The sequence below is a fragment of the Carlito syrichta genome, unplaced genomic scaffold (assembly GCF_000164805.1).
Source record: "Carlito syrichta isolate Samal-C Ts95f unplaced genomic scaffold, Tarsius_syrichta-2.0.1 Scaffold306434, whole genome shotgun sequence".
Classification (NCBI taxonomy): domain Eukaryota; kingdom Metazoa; phylum Chordata; class Mammalia; order Primates; family Tarsiidae; genus Carlito; species Carlito syrichta.
The window spans coordinates 197,136-217,236 of record NW_007250530.1 but is presented as its reverse complement, the minus strand read 5'-3'; the positions used below and the strand labels follow the sequence as shown (position 1 = coordinate 217,236).

The window sequence follows — 20,101 nt, the reverse complement described above, 5'->3', positions numbered from 1 at the left end:
GCCCGGCTGATTTTTTGATTTATTGTAGAGATGAGGTCTCGCCTGCCCAGGCGGGTCTCGAACCTGCGAGCGCAGGCAATCCACTCACCTCAGCCTCCCAAAGGGGCGGGATTACAGGCTGAGCCACCGAGCCCGGCTTAGTTTATTTCTTGTTGTGAGAAGGGAGTTATAACTTCCAAGCACTTCGTATAGTGAAGTAGAAATTGGAAGTCTATACTATAACTATATTTTAAACTTAAAAATCAGTATGCAAAATACATACACACATGTGTGTGCACAAAAAGCAATTACAGTGTATACTCTTTACCAAAAAAATCATTTAAAATAGATATAAAAATGTAAGAGCAAAGAATAAATCTATGAAATTGTGTAGGGCAACCCCTTCAGGTCCCCTCCCACTGTGGGAGTTTTTCTGTCCTCTCAATAAATCCTGATTTTTCACTTTAAAAAATGTGTAAGCCCTTTATAGAGATATTTTTATGAATATTTGTTGAAAGACATAATAGAAGACTGAAAATAAATGCAAAGATGTATTGAGAAATAAAAAGAATTAATAAAATGAAAGCTTACATTTTCTACAAATTGGATACAATTCTAACAGAAATTCCAGGTAGTTTTTTTGTGTGATTTAACAAATTGAATCAAACATCTCTGAGATAGAAAGAGGACCCAGGATAATGTCAAGATGTTCCCACCACTAGATCTGAAGTTTTACTTTAAAATCAATACTAATTAAGGTAATGTATGGTATTAGAACAGAGATAGACTGGTAGGCCAGTAATACAGACAACAGATCACAGAAACAGATTCTTGTATGAGGCGAGACCCCCATAAAACCTGGAATTTATTTATAAAAAAAGTGTGTTTATTTTTACGTTTCGACTTCAGTTATCTTCACAGTGCTTTTCATTTGATGTAGTACATCTATTGAGGTGCTTTAATCACTGCTCAAAACAGTTTCTGAACTCATCAATTTTAATTCCTTTGGGTGCTTCTGCCACCTTTTGTTTCACCTCTTCCACATCAGCAAAACGTTTCTCTTTGAGAACTTTTTCATTTGGAAATGCTCAAGAAGAGATCCAGTGAATAGGGAGGGTGGGTCACAGGTATCACGCTGTTGTTGGTCAAAAATGGCTGAACGTTCAGCACGGTGTGGGCAGGTGCATTGTCATGGTAGAAGCCACCTATTTGCCACAACGCAAGACATTTCTTCCACAAATCATGACAGAACTTTCTCAAAACTTCCACATAAAAACTTTGGTTGACAATTTGATCTGGAAAAAAATTCTGAGAACACTACATGGGGCCTACCGTCCAAAATATAATTTGAGTTTTATTGGGGTCCCCCCTCATCTATATAATTAAACATTTATTAATGCCAGATTAGGCATTGTAGATCACTGAGGAAATGATGAACTATTTTATTTTTTAAATTTTTTTAAAAATTATTTTGTAGTAATTAATTATACATCTGAATAACAATGAAACTGAAGTCATACCATATACAAAAAGCCAATAAATTGAATTAAAGTGTATCATTGACTATAGAAGTGTAAAACTTAGACAACTCCATATATTGATATGCATTGTTTTTACTTCAGATAGTGTTTTTCACCTGATTTCCAAACTTTTTTTTTCAAATCAGAGTCTCACTCTGTCATTCAGACTGGAGTGCAATGGCACACTCACAGCTACAGCAGCCTCAACATGCTGAGCTCAGGCAATCCTTCCGCCCCAGCCTTCCAAGTAACTGGAAGTACAGGAGTATGCCACCACACCTGGCTAATTTTTGATTTGTTGTAGAAACCAGATCTTGCCAAATTGTCCATGCTGGTCTCCACCCCTTGGGCTCAGTCAATCCTCTCACCTCTGCCTTCCAAAGTGATCAGATTACAGGTGTGAACTCCCATGCCCAGCCTCTGATTTCCAAACTTTTGATGGAGCACCCTATTTAGTTTCTCTGCTTCTTTAGGTACAGACTACACTTGTCCTTTAAAAGGCAGAAAAAGAGGGAGAAAGGAAGGGTTAAGAATCATTGTATTCAAAAGTGATTATAATTTCGTTTATGCTATGTTTCTGTTCTAGCAAAGGTCTCATTCAATTTTGAACATTCAAATAATTAGGTGTTTGTTTCTGTAAACTTTCAGGTTATTGATAAACATAGCATTGATTGAGTCTATTTTAGAGTAGGAAAGACCTAAGTTTGACTCTTCACTCTGACACTGTAGAACCAGGATCAAATTATTTAAATCCACAGTGTCTCAATTCCTCTGTGTTGCAAAGTGAGTATTGTAAAAATATTCATAAAACTGGGGGAAAATTAAATAAGATGCTGGAAAACATAACAAATATAGCACAATGCTTGAAATAGAGTTGTTTTTAGTAAATGTCAATTATTATCTCTACTCCTTTTAATTTACCAGAAAAAAAAAAACATGAAATAGTTGAGAATGTTCTAATAGGATTATAAAGAGCTGGGAATAAGAGCTAAGTATATTGCACTTTAAAGTTAATATATGTAAGGTGTTAGGAAATTGCATAATGTATAGTAAGTACTGTATGTACATTTGCTACTTTTTTCCTAATTTTATTTTGAAAGAATACATTAATATATAAAATCTGACATTTAAGATAAAAAAAATTATTATTTGTGAAAAGAATAGCTGAAGTGTGCCATTACAGTATGCAGATAGGAGTTGAGGTGTTAGTGGTCAAATCTAGATTTTATTTTATAAAAAAAAGCATTATAAGTCAACAGTACAATGTGACTCAGAACAGTTAAAATGACCAGATTACATTGATAGAGAGCAAAGTGTTCAAAGCAGTGGTGGCACTCATTTTTCTCTCTGGTTTATTGACTAAGCCTTACCTGATGTATACTTTTCTCTTCTGGCCCTCACAATTTTGGTTGCTTCCTGGCAAATGAATGTGTCCTCTAAAAAAGCAATCAAAATATTAAGGGAGCTTGAAAGCCATCTGTATGAGGAACAACTGAAGATTACAGCTAAAGATTCTCAACCTGACAGATGGAATATTTAAGACGAGAATTTCCAGTTATTCTCAAGTATTTACGTGCTTTCAGAAAAATCAAATATGTTTGAATGATTGGAAAATTAAATAATACATCCTATGATTTGTCTTCAGCATTTCAGGCACTTAAATCAATAAATTTAATCACTTAGCAGGCAAATTAGAGATAATTTGTATAATGGTTGGAAAGTTAGTTGTTGAATAAACTAATGAATTCTAAACAGATTTTGGTTAAACATTTTTCATGAAATGATAGAAACTTAATGAGTAACATTTCTTTTAATCAAACAGATTTTTAAATCCCAAGTTTGTTGATTATCATCTAAAATAGACAGAGGGTACGTTTATTTTCTCTTTAAATCTAAATTCCAAAATATCATTTTATGTGATAAATGGTCAATGGGACAGGTAGCTAAACTGTCAGGTGAATATGAGTATTTATATTAATGAATATAGTAATGTTAATATTATACTGATTAGTTTTGGTTCTCCCAGTGTATTCATTCTTTAGCTACCCTTGGTTCTCAATGAATACCTATGTGGAAAATGAGAACACACACTTGAAGTTATTTTATTTTAATAGTGTATATACAGCAAAGTTCCTAAAGAATAAAAAATTCCTCCTCAGAAACATTTTTCTTATGCTCTCTAAACTCAGAGAGCTCACTGAACTTGGTTATCCTATTGACTTCAAAAGAGAACTCAACTTGTATGTACAAAGGTTACATAGCAGACTCAGAAAAGGACCCTACACAGTAATATGTACTTAGTTCTGCCTTGCCTGGAAAGCCAGCATCTTGGAAAATAAATGAAATTGTATTGGTATGACTTGTTTACAAGTACTTAATACTTTTTAGAAAAAAAGCAAAATAATATAATAAAAATATTAAATGTGGAATGCTATTTGAATTTGAGAACATATTACCCTATTACACATATTTAACGTAAGGTTTCCTGGAACAAATTCATATTCTATTCTGTTACCATTTCTCATACATGTAAAAAAAAAAAAAAAAAACCAAGTTGTGACGCCACAACAATTCAAGCATACTACAAATAAAAGTACATTAGTCTGCTTAGTTTTCTCTTGAAAGAATGTTATACATTATAAATTCAGGATATGCTGATGATTTTAACTATACTATTTATTATTTTTCTTCTATTTCATTTTTAGTAATTATTTTCTTTCCTCATTGCAGTAAATTAAATTTAGTTGATAATCATAAAATATTGGCATGCTTTTCTAAATAAGTAATTTTTTGTCTATCTAATTGACTAAAGTGGATTTAGCTCTGTTTATATAAAACTATTTTGACATGATATTATAACATTTTATAATTTAGCTAGATACAAAGGCATTTAGTTCCTTTTTTTCCTTCCAATATTAGAGATAAAACAGTAATTGGAAAAAGATTTATCATTGAATCAAAAACTTTAAGGTGAAATAAGCATTATTAATATGTAAAATTATTATTAAATGAACTGATATGGATCTAATGATGTTTAGAGAATCCTGACTTTACACCTTATAAGTCAACTCACATGCCTTCCTGGTAGTATCAATTATTTTGATGAATAACAAGGTTTGGAAATTTCATTTCATCAGTTTTTTTTATATGACTTCTTAAAACATGGTCAGTAAAGGTAACATTTATCACTTTTCTGGTTAAAGTTCTAAAGTTTACCAAATTGCAAGTGTGACAGAATCAGTAAAATAGTATAAAATAGCCAGATAGAGACTTCAAAAGTGAAACTTATCTTATTAAAATGAGTAGTATATTCACTCTATTTACAAAAAGAAAAAATAAAAACATCGTAAAATCAAATGAGCTTTATTGAATTTTTAAAACTGAGTTTTTACTTTATTCATTTTATAGTATTCTGTTTTTATTTTTCAAATACATTTACTCATGTGTGCATTGTTTACTAGAATTGTTAATAACATTCTTATTTTACTGTTATTACTTCCTGCTCTCTTTTTGCTCTTTGCTATTTCAGTTATGAGTAAACATAAAAGTTTTCTTTTAGTTTTTGTTTGTTTGTTTGTTTTAGAAAATATAGTTTATTTAGAAAGTAAATTAGAGAGAGAAGAGTTACCTTCCCAAGGTAGGGGAGGGGGCCAAAGCAAAGAAAACATGGCAGCCATAGTTCAAAGAGCACATGGCCTGACCTGTACTTAACAAAACAAGGGCCAACATAATAGTTTCTAAACTCTTACTTTTCTTTGCCACCACATCAGAACTCCAGCTCTAACTTTGAAGCATACTTGTATGTCATATTTATTCATGACAATCATTATTATTGTGGTTAAGCATATCTTGGAAACTAATGAATACATTGCTTTGAAACACGCAGTAATATGTTCTCAAATTCAAATAGTACTACTCCACATTTATTATTTTTTATTATATTATTTTGCTTCATTTTTCTCAAAACTGTTATGTACTTATAAATAAGTCATACTATACAATTTTATTTATTTTCTCTATTGCAAGATTACCTTTTATTTGAAATAAAAGTCAATGTCTCCATTACATACTGAATGCATCACCAATCACCATCAACAATTCTCTCAGAATATATATGGAAACGAATTATTCATATCTTCTTGACTGTCAATCTAGTCCATGTCTCTGTATTCTCTTGTGTGAACTTTCAAATGTTTTATTTTCATTCTGGTCCCCTTATCCATTTTCCATCAGACACAGTGATATTTGTAAGCTGGAATGATATCATGGTACTTCTGTGCTTAAACTGTCTGGTGGCTTCCCCTCACTGAATATAATCCATTCCCTGCTGATCTCTCATGGCATCTCATGTCATTTATTTGTGTGTTTATTTTGCTTCAGTTCGTTGAGCAGTGTCATTCTTTGAACTTGCCGGGGCTTTTGTTTTGTTTTGTTTTAATTTTAGAATAAAACAACCTTCCATGTGAAGGTTTGTTAAATGGGTATATTGTGTGATGGTGAGATTTGGGCTTCTGTGGAGCCCATCACCCAGATGGCAAGCATGGTACTCAATGGGTGGTTTATAAATCTTTACCCTCCTCTTCTCCTTTCCCCGTTAGGCATCTCCAGTGTCTCTTGTTCCCATTTTTATGCCTATGTGTACCCAGTGTTCAACTCCCACTTACAATTATGAATACATACTATTTGGTTTTATGTTTCTATTAAATCATTTAGAATGAAGTTCCTCAGCGGCATCCGTGTTGCTACAAGGGAAATGATTTTGTTCTTTTTATGACCGCATAGCATTCCGTGGTGTGTGTACATGTGCCACATTTTCTTCACTGCTGATAGACACCTAGATTAGTTCCATGTTTTTGCTATTGTGAATAGAGTTATGATAAACATGAGTGCAGGTGTCTTTTTGGTAAAACAGTTTATGCTCTTTTGGGTATATAACTAGTAGTGAGATTGCTGGACTGAATGGTAAATCTATTTTTAGTTCTTTGAGAATTCTGTAAACTGCTTTCCACAAGGGCTGAACTAGCATATATACCCACCAACAGTGTGTGAGTGTGAGTGTTTCCCCACAACCTCACCAACATCTGTAGTTTTTTGACTTTTTAATAATAGCCATTCTGACTGGCGTGAGATGGTATCTCATTGCAGTTTTGATATGCATCTCTCTCATGATTAATGAGGTTGAGTTTTTTGTTTTGTTTTGTTTTGTTTTTGAGTTGGCATCTCATTTTGTTGTTCAGGCTGGAGTGTAGTGACACGTTCAAGGCCACTGCAGCCTCGACCTGCTAGGCTCAGGTGATCCTTCTACCTCAGCCTTCCAAGTAGTTGGAACCACAGGTGCACACCACTACATCCAGCTAATTTTCTAAAAAATTATTGTAGAGTCGAGGTCTTGCCAAGTTGCTGAGGCTCTTCTCAAACCCCTGGGCTCAGGCAGTCCTCTCACCTCAGCTTCCCAAAGTGCTGGAATTACAGGCATGAGCTACTGTACCCAGCTAAGTTGGCCATTTTAAAATTTATGTTTTGGGGCTTCTTTTGATAAGTGTCTGTTCATGTCCTTTTCCCACTTTTTGGTGGCATTGTTTGTTGTTTTCCTGTCAATTATTTTAATTACTTTGTAGATTCTGGATATCAGCTCTTTGTAAAATGCATAACTTGTAAATATTTTCTTTCATTCTGTAGGTTGTCTGTTTACTCTGTTGACAGTGTCTTTTGCCGTGCAGATGCTCTTTAGTTTAATTAGATCCTGCTTGTCATTTATACGTTTTGCTGCATTTCTTTTGAGGTCTTGGTCATGAATTGCCTAGGCTGGTGTCTAAAAGAGAATTTCCTAGGCTTTCTTCGAGATTTTTTATAGTTTGAGATTTTGCATTTAAGTCATTCCTTCATCTTAAGTTATTATTATTATTATTATTATTATTATTATTGCTTTTTGAGTTGGAGTCTCACTCTGTCACTCAGACTGGAGTGCAGTGGCACGCTTCCAGCCACCACAGCCTCGACCTACCGGGCTCCGGCAATCCTTCCGCCTCAGCCTTCCAAGTAGCTGGAACTATAGGCACACGCTACCACGCCTGGCTAATTTTGTGATTTACTGTAGAGATGAGGTCTTGCCAAGTTGTCCAGGCGGGTCTCCAACCCGCAGGCTCAGGCAATCCACTCACCTCAGCCTCCCAAACATGGGATTACAGGCTGAGCCACTGAGCCCAGCTCACGTTAGTTTTTGTATATGGTAAGAGGAAAGAGTCTATCTTCATTCTTTTGCATATGGTTAGCTGGTTTTTCCAGCAACATTTATTGAATATGGTGTCCATTCCCCAGGGTTTATTTTTGGCTTTGTCAGAGATCAGTTGGTTGTAGGTCACCAGTTTTATTTCTGGGCTCTCTATTCTGTTTCGTTGATATATATGTCTATTTTTGTACCAGTACCATGCTGTTTTGGTGACTGTAGCCTTGTAGTAAAGTTTGAAATCCAGCAATGTGATACCAATGGCTTTGTTCTTTTTGCTTAGGATTGCTTTCATTATTCAGGCTCTTTTTTGCTTCCATATGAATTTAAGTTTTGTTTTTCTCAATTTCTGAAAAATGATGCTGGTGATTTGATGGAGATTGTGTTGAATCTGTAGATTGCTTTGGGTGACATGAGCATTTTAACAATATTGATTCTTCTAATTCATGAGTGTTGAAAGTTTTTCCATTTGTTTGTGTCATCTTCAGTTTGTTTCAAAAGTGTTTTATAGTTCTTGTTATGAAGATCTTTTACTTTTTTGGTTAGCTGTAATCCAAAGTTGTGTGTGTGTGTGTGTGTGTGTGTGTGTGTGTGTGTGTGTGTGTGTGTATTGTAAATGGGATTATTGAACTGGTGGCCAAGTTTGCCTGGCCTACTTACTGTTTCTTCTGGTTGGAAACTCAGTACTAGGTATCTTTCTCTCCTTATGTAGTTGTTATCCATTTATCATTTCTTTACCTTACTTTCTCATCTTCTCACTTATCACTATCTGAAATTATCTCTCTTTTTTGTTCTGTTTATTGTTTATCTCTTGTCATTAGAATATATAAGCACTATGAGAGCAAAGTCTTATTCACAACTATGTGTCTAGCACCTAGAACAGTACCCATTATATAATAAGTTCTTTCAAATTATGTATTATAGGAATACCTGACCACTAATTAAAGACTTCTGAGATCCTGTTGGATGGTAAGAAAATAAAAGATTACTAAGAAAATTAATGTAGACAAAATTAAAGCAATGTTACAACATTGACTTTGCATGCTTCCTTAGCCATTAGACAGGGAATTTAGAGACTAGCAAGCTAAACAAAGATCTGCAATGTCTCAACACAGATGTTTACTCTTTCTGTGATATATTTCAGAGCACCGTGCTGTAAAGGATATAAAGCTAAAACTATCTAACTAATAAGGACAAAAGTACCACCACCACCAAAATACTGTGTAGCTATGTCTCTGAGCAGGCATAAGTTATTTTGCTCTATACATTCTCTGGATTAGGTTGAAAAAGAGTGATTTCTTCTTCAGTTCTTCCTTTTTCCTTGCAGCCTAGGTCTAATCCAAATTATACTATCTTGGTAGGTGAATCTTTAAAATATATCCAAAATACAGTCACTTCTTGATATTTCCACTAGTACCCACCTGGTCCAAAGCACCTTCATGTCTCACCTGGATTTTTGCAGTAATTCTTGATAGGTCTCCCTATTTCAACTCTCCCTCCACCTCAAGATAGCTTCCACATAATGGATTAAGTCATTTATTAAGGAATAAGCAAAACATCATGTCTCTGTTCATGGTGCTTCAGTTCTTCCCCTCTCACTCAGTGCAAAAACCAAACTCTTTGCAGTGCCCTACAAGAACCTACCTCATTTGATCTCCTTCTAACCTTCTGATCTCATGTCCTTATACTTGCATGTACTCTCTCTCTCTCTCTCTCCCCCCAAACTGTACCAGCTGCCTTGCTCTTCTTTGGACCTGCCGAGAATGTCCCCACGTAAGGCCTTCCACTTGCCGGGCCTTCTCTCTTGCTTCCGCTTCATTTCCACTTAGTTTGCTTCCTCATCTCATTTATATATAATACATAATATTTATGACCAAAAAATAAATTTAAATGTGTTATTGATATTTATTAGAAAATAGTGAAAACTTTATCGTAGATGTGTGATCTAACATAGAATTTAAGACAGGGAGTTCTTAGCCAAAATATTTGGACTGAAATTCCAGCTCTGCCACTTAGAAGCTTTCTTCTAAATTCCTTTAAGTCTTAACTGCTTTTTTTGGTAAGATAGATCTAAATCCTCATCACACTGGGTTAATCCGGGAGTTAGATATTATGAGGTACTTATCTAGTGCATAGTAAATGCCCCATTAATGCTATTATTAGCTTACATAATTTCTGCCTCTTGTTTGTAATTATCTTGACATAGTTAAAATCAGATTATAAAAATATAATATGCGTATTTTTTCACTGGAAAGTTTATTTTATAAGTTGTTTTTTGGAGGTTTCTCTCGCCTATGCCAGCTCTGGCATGTCTCTTTCTTCTCTCTCTTCTTTCTCTGATAAACTTTGTTGGTTTTTTTTTTTAAAGATTGTTTTTCCATGCTGATAAATAGTCTTAAAAAGCCAAAATAATTTTGATTCCAATATATACAATGACATGCAGTAGATGCACCATAATTTAGCTATCACTTTATCATTGTAAATTGTATAGCTTTCAATTCTCTTTTATGAGTGCATAGAAATACATATTCTCCTGAATATTATATCCTTTATTTGTAATCAAATATTCTATTCATAAGCTAGCTACAGTGGTTGTACATACCTGTGGTTCCAGCTACTTGGGAGACTAAGGCAGGAGGATTGCATGAGCCCAGGAGTTAGAGGCCACAGTGGGCAACATAGTGAGACCTCTTCTCTTAAAAAAAAAGAGTCAAAAATATTTCATTAGTGAAAGTTCATGGATGTAAGATTATTGGCTGAAGAGGTCTGAAACATATTTATGACTCATAGAATTAACCCATTGCTTTTCACATGCATGGTATGAATTTATATTGCTACAGTATAAAATATACATATACTTGTTTCATTTATGTTCTATTTTAGAGAAAAACAGAAAAATAAATGGGAAAATAACCATTTGATTAGTTAAATAATCAAGAACAATATTTAAAATTATTTCATCAATTAGCTATTAGCATCAGAACAAACTAAATGTATAATGTTCAACTTACTTATCTAAATTCCTATAATAGTTAAGCCTTTGTATTAAACTGATATTTACTCACAATACTTTTTTAACCATAACAAATTAATAAGAAACAATAGAATATAATAAATTATAATTATCTGATTTTTTAAATTAAGAAATATCTATGTGCCTTCTGAATTGATGTTTACAGATAAAGAAGAGTATAAAGGCATTGTTTGAAATTGATGTGTGCAGAAACAGCGGTGTACCTCTAATAGTAATTATAACTAGAAAGAATTATAAATTTTTATTTCAGCTCAAAACTGCTTTGCCCAATAAGCAAATTTGCTTTTCTGTTGTTGACCAGGAGGCAAAGTGCCTTTTCTAGTTACCTTACTGTTAATCATTCTGCAGAGATCTTCTCATTGATAACTTTGCTACAGGAATACTATACTGCTAAGAATTAATAAGTTGCAATACAGTGAAATTTAGCAATAGAGACAATAGAAATGAATGCATTTTATTTCAATTTAAAATGACTAATTGTCTCTAATATTTTACTGAACTGAATAGATCAAAATCTGTAATAAGTCAGGTTCCATATAACAAAGCTATACTGATTACAATGTTTTCTAATTTTCAGTATAAAGAACGTAACTCCAAAAGTAGGAGACCCTGAGACCCGTAAAGCTATTCGCCGTGCCTTTGATGTGTGGCAGAATGTAACTCCTCTGACATTTGAAGAAGTGCCCTACAGTGAATTGGAAAATGGCAAACGTGACGTGGATATAACTATTATTTTTGCATCTGGTTTTCATGGGGATAGTTCTCCCTTTGATGGAGAGGGAGGATTTTTGGCACATGCCTATTTCCCTGGACCAGGAATTGGAGGAGATACCCATTTTGACTCAGATGAGCCATGGACCCTAGGAAATCCTAATCATGATGGTAAGTACATGGTTGTTTTGCAATGTAAATAATCCTGTTTTTATTTTTAGAATGCCCAAGTGTCCAACAATTTATAAACATAAGGTATAGATTCTAAATTTAATTTTTTAAATTATAAAACATGTACACATTTTTTATAATGTTTCAGGACAATGATTTTATAGGCCATTACATAATATATATATGATCTTTTGATTACAGCGTAGAACCTTACATTGTCTATGTAAACACTCTTAAGTAAGTTGATTCCTGCAAAATGTCATTTTGAAAGATTTCATAGTTTGTATTTAAGTTACAACATATGCATTAAGCTTATTCTGCTCTTTTTATATATCTTATGCTAGCATTTCCACTCAACATTTAGCCCTGATCTATATTCATGGTGTGGCTTCTAAACCATATCTTTTATATTATTTTCTGTTCTAGTATCACCTCTCTAGTCTATAAATTTTTCCCCCTCTCTTTTGTCTCTCATCCATTTCATTGTTCTCCCAATCTGATATAACTAGCTGATTTATTATATTGACATTATATTTTTTATTTTCATAATAATCAAGTTCTATAAAAATTTAAAAATCAATTTCTTACAAATCTGTCCAATACAAAATATCAGTTTTCTAATCCTTACAATTATTCCTTTATGTAAAAATAATGTAAAAAATCAAAAAACTTAATCACTAAAATAATAGTTACTTGGCATGAGGCATGTGTTTCTTCCTAGTCAACAATGCGTATTTCTGTGTTTTAAAAAAATTCAGTGTTGTAGAATCTTAGTGTTAAAAGATTTCTATACAGCTATAGCCGCAGTACTTATAGTAGAGATTTAAATATTTTCTTCCTCACCATTGTAGAAGATGTTCTACAACAAGTGTATGTTGTTGTACTGACAGCTAATCAGCTACTAAAACTCTTGATGCATTAAGCCTAGTCATGAAATTAAGCTTTGTTGGTTCATTAGGAGGTTTAGATAGCTGGATTAGTCTAACAGCCTCACAGTTTTAAGACACCTAGGATTCAGTCATGTTATGGATAGAATAAGTTGAGTTAAATTTAAAATAATATCAATTTCTTAAAAAATAGATTATTGTCCATATTTTCCAACATGAAATAAAATGTATAGTGTTAAGATTATCTTTGAATTGTCATTAATAGTTGTGTAAGTTGTGATATTAAATTATGATTACATTTTTAAGAAATGGAGATTTTAGTATAATTGAATGAAAACCAAAAATGTTGGAATCAAACTGACTTACATTAAATGCTGGCTAACTAATCTCTAGTTTAGAAATCAGTATATTTATTTTTACTGTGTAGTGTTTGTGAGTATTATAAGTGAAAGTGGTTTTTAAGCAGGCATGTTTAACCTACTCTATACCTCATCATCTAATAATAAAATATCTGGAACATGCATGACAGTGGAGCCATACCAGTTTGATACATAAATCATTTAAAATAAAATGTGTTTATTTTTTTTTTTCAAAATCATACAGGCATTCTAGTGAAGTAGTTTAGACTCTTGCAGTCAGTTTTTTAAATTATTATGAATAATGGAAGACATATGTGCATTCTCAATGATTGAGAAAAGTAGCACTTATACTAGTAGAATTTTGATGACACAGGAAAACCTCATTGACTTCCAGGGGAAAGGTTTTCTTCTAATATACTGAGCAGATAAAATTATATTTTATTGCAGTGATGGATCCAATTGTAAGCCAACTTTAAATCTATAGCTTTGAGGATGTGTTAATTTGGCTTTGTTACCTCTTAAATTTAAAATTAGTAAAATCCTATATGAAGAAGGTATCTGTCAAATTCCCTACATTTTGTCTTAAAATATTGAAGTCTTTCATGAAGATGGTTGCACTAGCCCTTTAAGCATATCATCTGTTAGCTGGCTGTACAGACTGGACTTGAAGTCTTGGGCCCAAGCAATTCTCCCACATCAGCTTTCTTAGTAGCTGGGACTACAGTATTAACTGGCTCTTAGGGATCAACCTACTCTTTTTGAAAATAAAAAGTTTTGGGGAAAAAAATCTATTGGGAGATTTTGTGGCATAGGCAATAAGAATGTTTATACCGATTTGAGTGCTGTTAATGCTTATGTGTTCTATATGATTTAAGAAGTTTTCAAAGGAATATATATGTGGGAAAATTATAAAATAACATGAACTAAAGGTGTACAGTCAAGTCAGTACACTTTTGACTAAGAGTATCCATTAATATATTTTATTGTCTCTTAACATACTATGAAAGTATAGCATTCTTTGCACATAGGCAAATTACTAAAAATCTAAACAAAACAATTATTTAATATTTGACTTTTTATTTGGAGAAAAGTGTATCTTTATTGCCAGACAAGAATATTTTGCCAGTGGATGAGCCTAAAAGAAAGGACTCTGCAAAATAGTAGTGTTTTAGAATTTCAACAGATTAGGAAGACGTTAATTGACTATTGAAAATGTAATACCATAAAGATTTACTGCTTAATCGAAATTCAAACTTTTAATCACAATAACAGGACAGCTAGGGTAGTGTCAGGCTAAAGTATTGATCATTTATCAAAAGAACAGCCTCTAGCTTTGCTTGTTGTACTAGTGGATGCAGAGAGAATTAATGCATTTGTACCTCCTACATCCTAACTATGTGTGAGATTATTTGTATCACGAATAAACAATGCACAATTCCGAAATCTTCATTGATAAACTTTTTCATTTCTTTAATCTAGTCTTGGAATGCCCCCTGGCTTACTTACCTGAATTATTTTCTTTTCTCCTTTTCACAGCTCTTGAGCAACTAGAAAACAGAGCAGCTTGTTTATTTAGCAAAAATGCAAATGAAAGAGCCTCTTGATAAGCACCCAGCTCATTTTCCACAGCATATTGCTCAGCTAATGAAGGCAATTTGAATTCTGTCTACCTTAAAAGAGATAAACAGTGTCTTAGGCTGCCAGTAACCCTTAATTCATTGTTATCTACTTTCCTATCAATTTGCTTATAGTCATGATACCTTTTGAAAGCTCAAGCTAAAGACCATTGAGTAAATTACACAATAGTTTTGTTAAAATAAACACATTTATATACACACACCTAATAAAAACAATACCCTTTTTAAAGAGTTTTTTATCTTAATGGAATGAATCAGCAAAACACATGCAAATTAAATCTAAATCGAATATATTTATCATGGTAGGGGTTTTGAAAAATATACATTCTCTTGAATGTGAGTTGGAAAATTTAACTCTGGCAAAATGAATAGGACATTGTTTGCTTGTCTATGGTATAAAGTTTAAATGGTACTCATTGCAAACATATCACAAATATTTTTTTCTAATTAGACAAGTTATCTATAGCAGTAATAGAATTTCAAGTTGATAATCTCTAAGCAAAGCAGGTTATCTACTAAAATAATATTTAAAACTTATGACAGAAAATTATCTAGAAGCATATCTTGTTTTACCATGTATTTGAAATCTATTAAAAAGAATGCATCACAACGACTCTGTTTATTGGCAGACAGTTCACTGCCTAAAGTATGGAGGTAAACAGCAGATTGATTAGTGCTGCTGTAGCAGACTGTCAAACAATCAAGTAGAGAGAAATGATAAAAATTTCATCTGGCACATCAAAATTCTTAAATATAGTTCATCATTAGCTGTGATATGGTTGGTATCTACATCCAAGCCTACTATTTCCTGAATACACCTGGATTAAGTTAAATATGTTCATGATGTGATGCTTAAGTCAATGACCATGACTTACGCCAACCTAGGAGAGTTAATTTTTGTAAGACATATGTTGTCCATTGGTGTCCTAGTATGGAAAGCACTTGTCTAGAGATAAATCCAGTCTTAGGTAGCCATCTGACACCTCCCAACCTCTTCTGCTCATTTTGCAGTTGCTGCTGCTATATGATATTTCTCAGAGGCCTACAGAATATGGACTTTGATCTTTGAGGAAAGAGTTAGATGTCAACTGGATATTTACTAAGATGCCTATCTGTCAGCACCACAGTGTATGGGAATATTGTCTAGATTCATCTGTTCTGTGATTTTGGAAGAAAAGGGAAGGACTTGATATGATTGGGTAATCGAGGACCTTATTCATCATTAAAACAGGGGTACTTATTAAAATTTTAATTTCTATGAAAATTAACTCTGTACCACATTGCTATTCCCACTTTGTAAAACTTGAGAACTCTCTCTTTCAAAGTCATTTGGCTTTCACAACGATTAAAGAGAGGTTTTTAACTTGTTTGTTTTTAAAAACATGGCGTTTTTCCTTTCTTCCTGAAATGAACTTCATTTCACTAAATTTATTTCATTTCACAAGACAGGTGACCTAAAGTATGATAGTTTTGACTTCTTGAAAACCTTTCACTTGCCTAGCCTCATGTGATTACTATACAGTCGCGACTTGGCTATTTTTTTAGATCCTTGTATGCAATTAGAAAATATCGGATGAATTGATGAAGTTACACAAAAATATTTTATTACATTAGTATTACTAAAATATATAAACTGATCATAAACATTGAAATGCATATAAATAGAGGTTTAATAAATGAAACATAAGTACATAAATTTTTTTTTTTTTTTTGAGTTGGAGTCTCACTCTGTTGCCCAGACTGGAGTGCAGTGGCCGCTCCCAGCCACTGCAGCCTCGACCTGCTGGGCTCCGGTGATCCTTCTGCCTCAGCCTTCCAAGTAGCTGAAATTATAGGCATGCGCTACCACGCTTGGCTGATTTTTTGATTTATTGTAGAGATGAGGTCTCGCTGCCCAGGCGGGTCTCGAACCCGCGGGCTCAGGCAATTCACTCACCTCAGCCTCCCAAAGGCGCGGGATTACAGGCTGAGCCACCGAGCCCAGCTTAAGTAAATAAATTTATATGGCTTAACACAGTTGCGCTTTCTTACATGTTCATTTGGTGGGTGGGACAGAGGAGTTTTGTCCAAATATTTATCAGAAACCTGGAATAATAGAGGCTCAGTAGTCAACATCCAAGCAGCAGCTGATAGATTTGCTCATGGAAGAGTTTATATGCTGGACCCACAAGTGATATACAGTCATCCCCCAGTAACTGTGGGGAATAGGTTCCAGGACTCCCCCCAGGTACTAAAATTCATGAATACTCAAATCTCTTATATAAGATGGCTTAATATTTGCATATAACCTTGACACATTTTCCTGTATATTTTAAATCTATTGTAAATTACTTACAATTCCCTGTACAGTATAAATGTTATTTAAGTTGTTTTTGTACTGTACTGTTTAGTGAATAATTACATGAAGAGACTGTACTTGTACAGTACAGAGTTTTTTCAGTGCAAATTTTTTTCTCCAAAATATTTTCAGCCCATGGTTAGTTCAATCTCCAGATGTAGAAGCCAAAAATATGGAAGGTCAACTGTATAACATTTCTGCCCAAGTTCCTCTAACTAGAATTTAAATCACCGACCACACATAATCACAAGAAAGGCTAAATAATGGTAATGGGTTTAATGAGGAGCTCCTCAGTGTCTGCTGCACCAATATGTTGACAAGTTAAACAATATTACTTGGATTTTATATTTTTTTTTTAAATCTGTGGGTAAGTTGCTTAATCAAACTTCATACATATTTTCCCTATTAGCCATTAGGGAGCTACTATTATTCCTCTTCCTTTACACTTTGTACAGAAATTTTTCTTCATATTCATCTTTATCTAGTTTCTGTGTCCTTAAATCAAGACAAAATGAAATATTAAATTAAATAAATATTTTATTTTTAATACATTTAATATTAAATTTTCAAATTTAGCCATTTAAAAAATCAATGTCTTGAAGTTTTTGAAAATATGAATTAGTTTGAATTAATAATTTAATAGTTTTATTGCTTAAATTATCCAAGAAAGAAACCTAGGGACGGACCAAACATTTATAAAACTCCAATGAAAAAATTAATTATCTCTACTGCCTTTAGAAAAGCAGAACTTTATAATCTATAATAGGCATATAATTTCTAATATTGATTATAAGAGGTAACATAGAAATTTTAAAATAATACACTTGAAATTTCTACTTCTGGAAAACCAGATGTTTCAAAAATCATTTCTACTACTAAAGAAATAGATAATCAGGAATGTAAAATTTTACTGAAAATTTTGATATTAAATTTACTAAAAGATATCTCCTGAAGGTGAGCAAAGCAGCCAAAACGGGAGTTTTGCATGATGACACATGTCAAAAGCAGAGATCAAACCTTAGTGCAGAAGCAAGGTGAGGAAGTTGAATCTGAAGATCCAGAATTAAAATCCTGGCACTTGAATATGGAAAAAATAATCCTAAATTTGTAGTACCTTCCTTGCCCCCTATATAAGCAAATATATATCCTCTAGAGGAAACATACTTGATTTAGGCTCCTACCTTGTTTTAAAGGTGGATATCATGCAAACAGAACTTTAAAAGCAAAGATTATTAAACACAGAAAGAAACAGAGTATCATGAGTGAGAGTCGCCTACAGACAATAGGTTAATCTTCAAGCATTTAGATATTGTAATTAGAAGTTAGAAATACAGTTTATATAATTTTAAGATAGAATATCTTTAAAAAGTTTAAGATAGGAATCTTTAAAAAGAAAGAATCACAGAAAAAATAAAATAAGCATCAAGAAACTATGGAAAAAGACTAAGAAGAGCTAAGATATATTACCTTAGAAATGTAATAGTAGGAATAAAATATAATAATGACAGGTGGATTGAATAGCAGGTAAGGATTTGTTGAAGAAGTTGTGAACAAAAAGATAAATGTAAATAAATCCACAAATTGCAGTACAGAAAGTAAAAAAGATCAAATCTATGAAAGAAAGGTTAAGAGTTAAGGAAAATAGGGCAAAAGATCTAATATACTATAGGTGGAGTCCCAGAAGGAGAGACTTCTAGAAACTAGGGAAAAAGTAATATGCAAGGTACACTTGCTATTAACTATCTAGAAATAATAATATTAATTCATAAATAGAGGAAAATCAGTGTTTTCAGTGCAGGACAAACTAATCTCGCACATACACACACACATTTTAGAGGAACTGCAGAATACCACAGACAAAGAGGATTTTCAAAACCAACAGATGGAAAAGATGTATTATATACAACTTCACAGGAAACTCCCCCAAACTGTGGAGTTGAGAAGACAATGGAGTACATTTAAATGCTAAATGAAAATAACTGTCAATCTAGAATTATCCAGCAATACTAGCTTTCAAAAGTTAGGATGAAATGGGGAAAAAAGAATAAGCATGAGGCAATTAGCTATTTATTTAGCAATTCTATAAACTTTCTACTACCTGAAGTAAAGAATGAAAGGCAAGACTTCCAGAAGAAGAATTTTAGATGGAAAAAATAATTTGGATAAGATAAATTAATAAGCATTATATGCATACACTAATAATAGTATATAATATGTGCAGTAAAAAAGAAAAGCATATTGGAAAATATCAACATATAAACTATGAAAACAGATATGAGAATTAAAATATTCTAAAATCCTTATATTGTATAAGAGTTTAATTAAGAATTTAATTAACAGCAAAAAAAAGAGAACCACTTAAAATACTTATTTGTCAGAAGAATGAATATACATAATTCTTGTTTGCATACAATATGGTACTAGTATTAATTGACAGGGAAATATTGTTAGTACTGCTACAAGCAACAATCCTGATGATTTCTAGAAATAATGAGTGAATAGAGCAAATTTTCAAAAAAAGATACTCTTTTTTCTAAGGTTCAAAACATATAACAACAAAATATATATTCCATGTGGATATAGTCATATAAATGTGTTTTTCAAAACAGTGGAAAGATAACACAAATTTCAGGATACTGATTAGCTCTGAGGGAAACAGAAGAGTAGAAAGTAGACATAATACATGAGTGGATGTAAATGAATTGGCAATACTTCATCTTCAAGTGGAGATGGTGAATTTTCAGATTCGTGTTATTAATCTTTGTAATTTATGTATTTATTATGTATATTGTTCAATATGTATCAAGTATGTATAATTAAAATTATGTAACAAGATAGGTCTTGGTAAGCATATAGAATTCTGAAATAATATTTGATCTTAGTCGGATTTTGCCAATCACATTGAAGTTTTTACCCAGAAAGGAGCATTTGAATTGAGAATTGAAAAGAAATTTTAATTTAGACAAAGATGAAAAGAAAGAAACGCTAAGGTAAAAGAACTATACAGTAAAGATCTCTTAGAGTGTAAAATAATTAGGATATGTTTGTCTAGAACTGGTTTTCACAACCGCAGCACTATTGATATTTTGGGATAAATAATTTTTTGTTTTGGTAGGAAGGAAATAGTTTCTCATATATTGTGGGCATGATATTTATCTCTCTGTTCTCTATCTGAAGATGTTGGTAGCATCCCTGAATTGCAACAACCAAAAATGTTTCCAGTCTTTGCCAATTGTCCT

General features: G+C 32.8%; 1 protein-coding gene across 1 annotated transcript in view; it reads left to right on the top strand.

The window, feature by feature from the left end:
- Positions 1–20,101, top strand: part of MMP16 (matrix metallopeptidase 16) — a 295,240-nt gene that overhangs the window by 163,607 nt on the left and 111,532 nt on the right. The window contains exon 4 of the mRNA XM_008063015.1: positions 11,337–11,641. Within this exon, the coding sequence (XP_008061206.1) occupies positions 11,337–11,641 (305 nt within the window). The remainder of the gene's footprint in view (positions 1–11,336; positions 11,642–20,101) is intronic.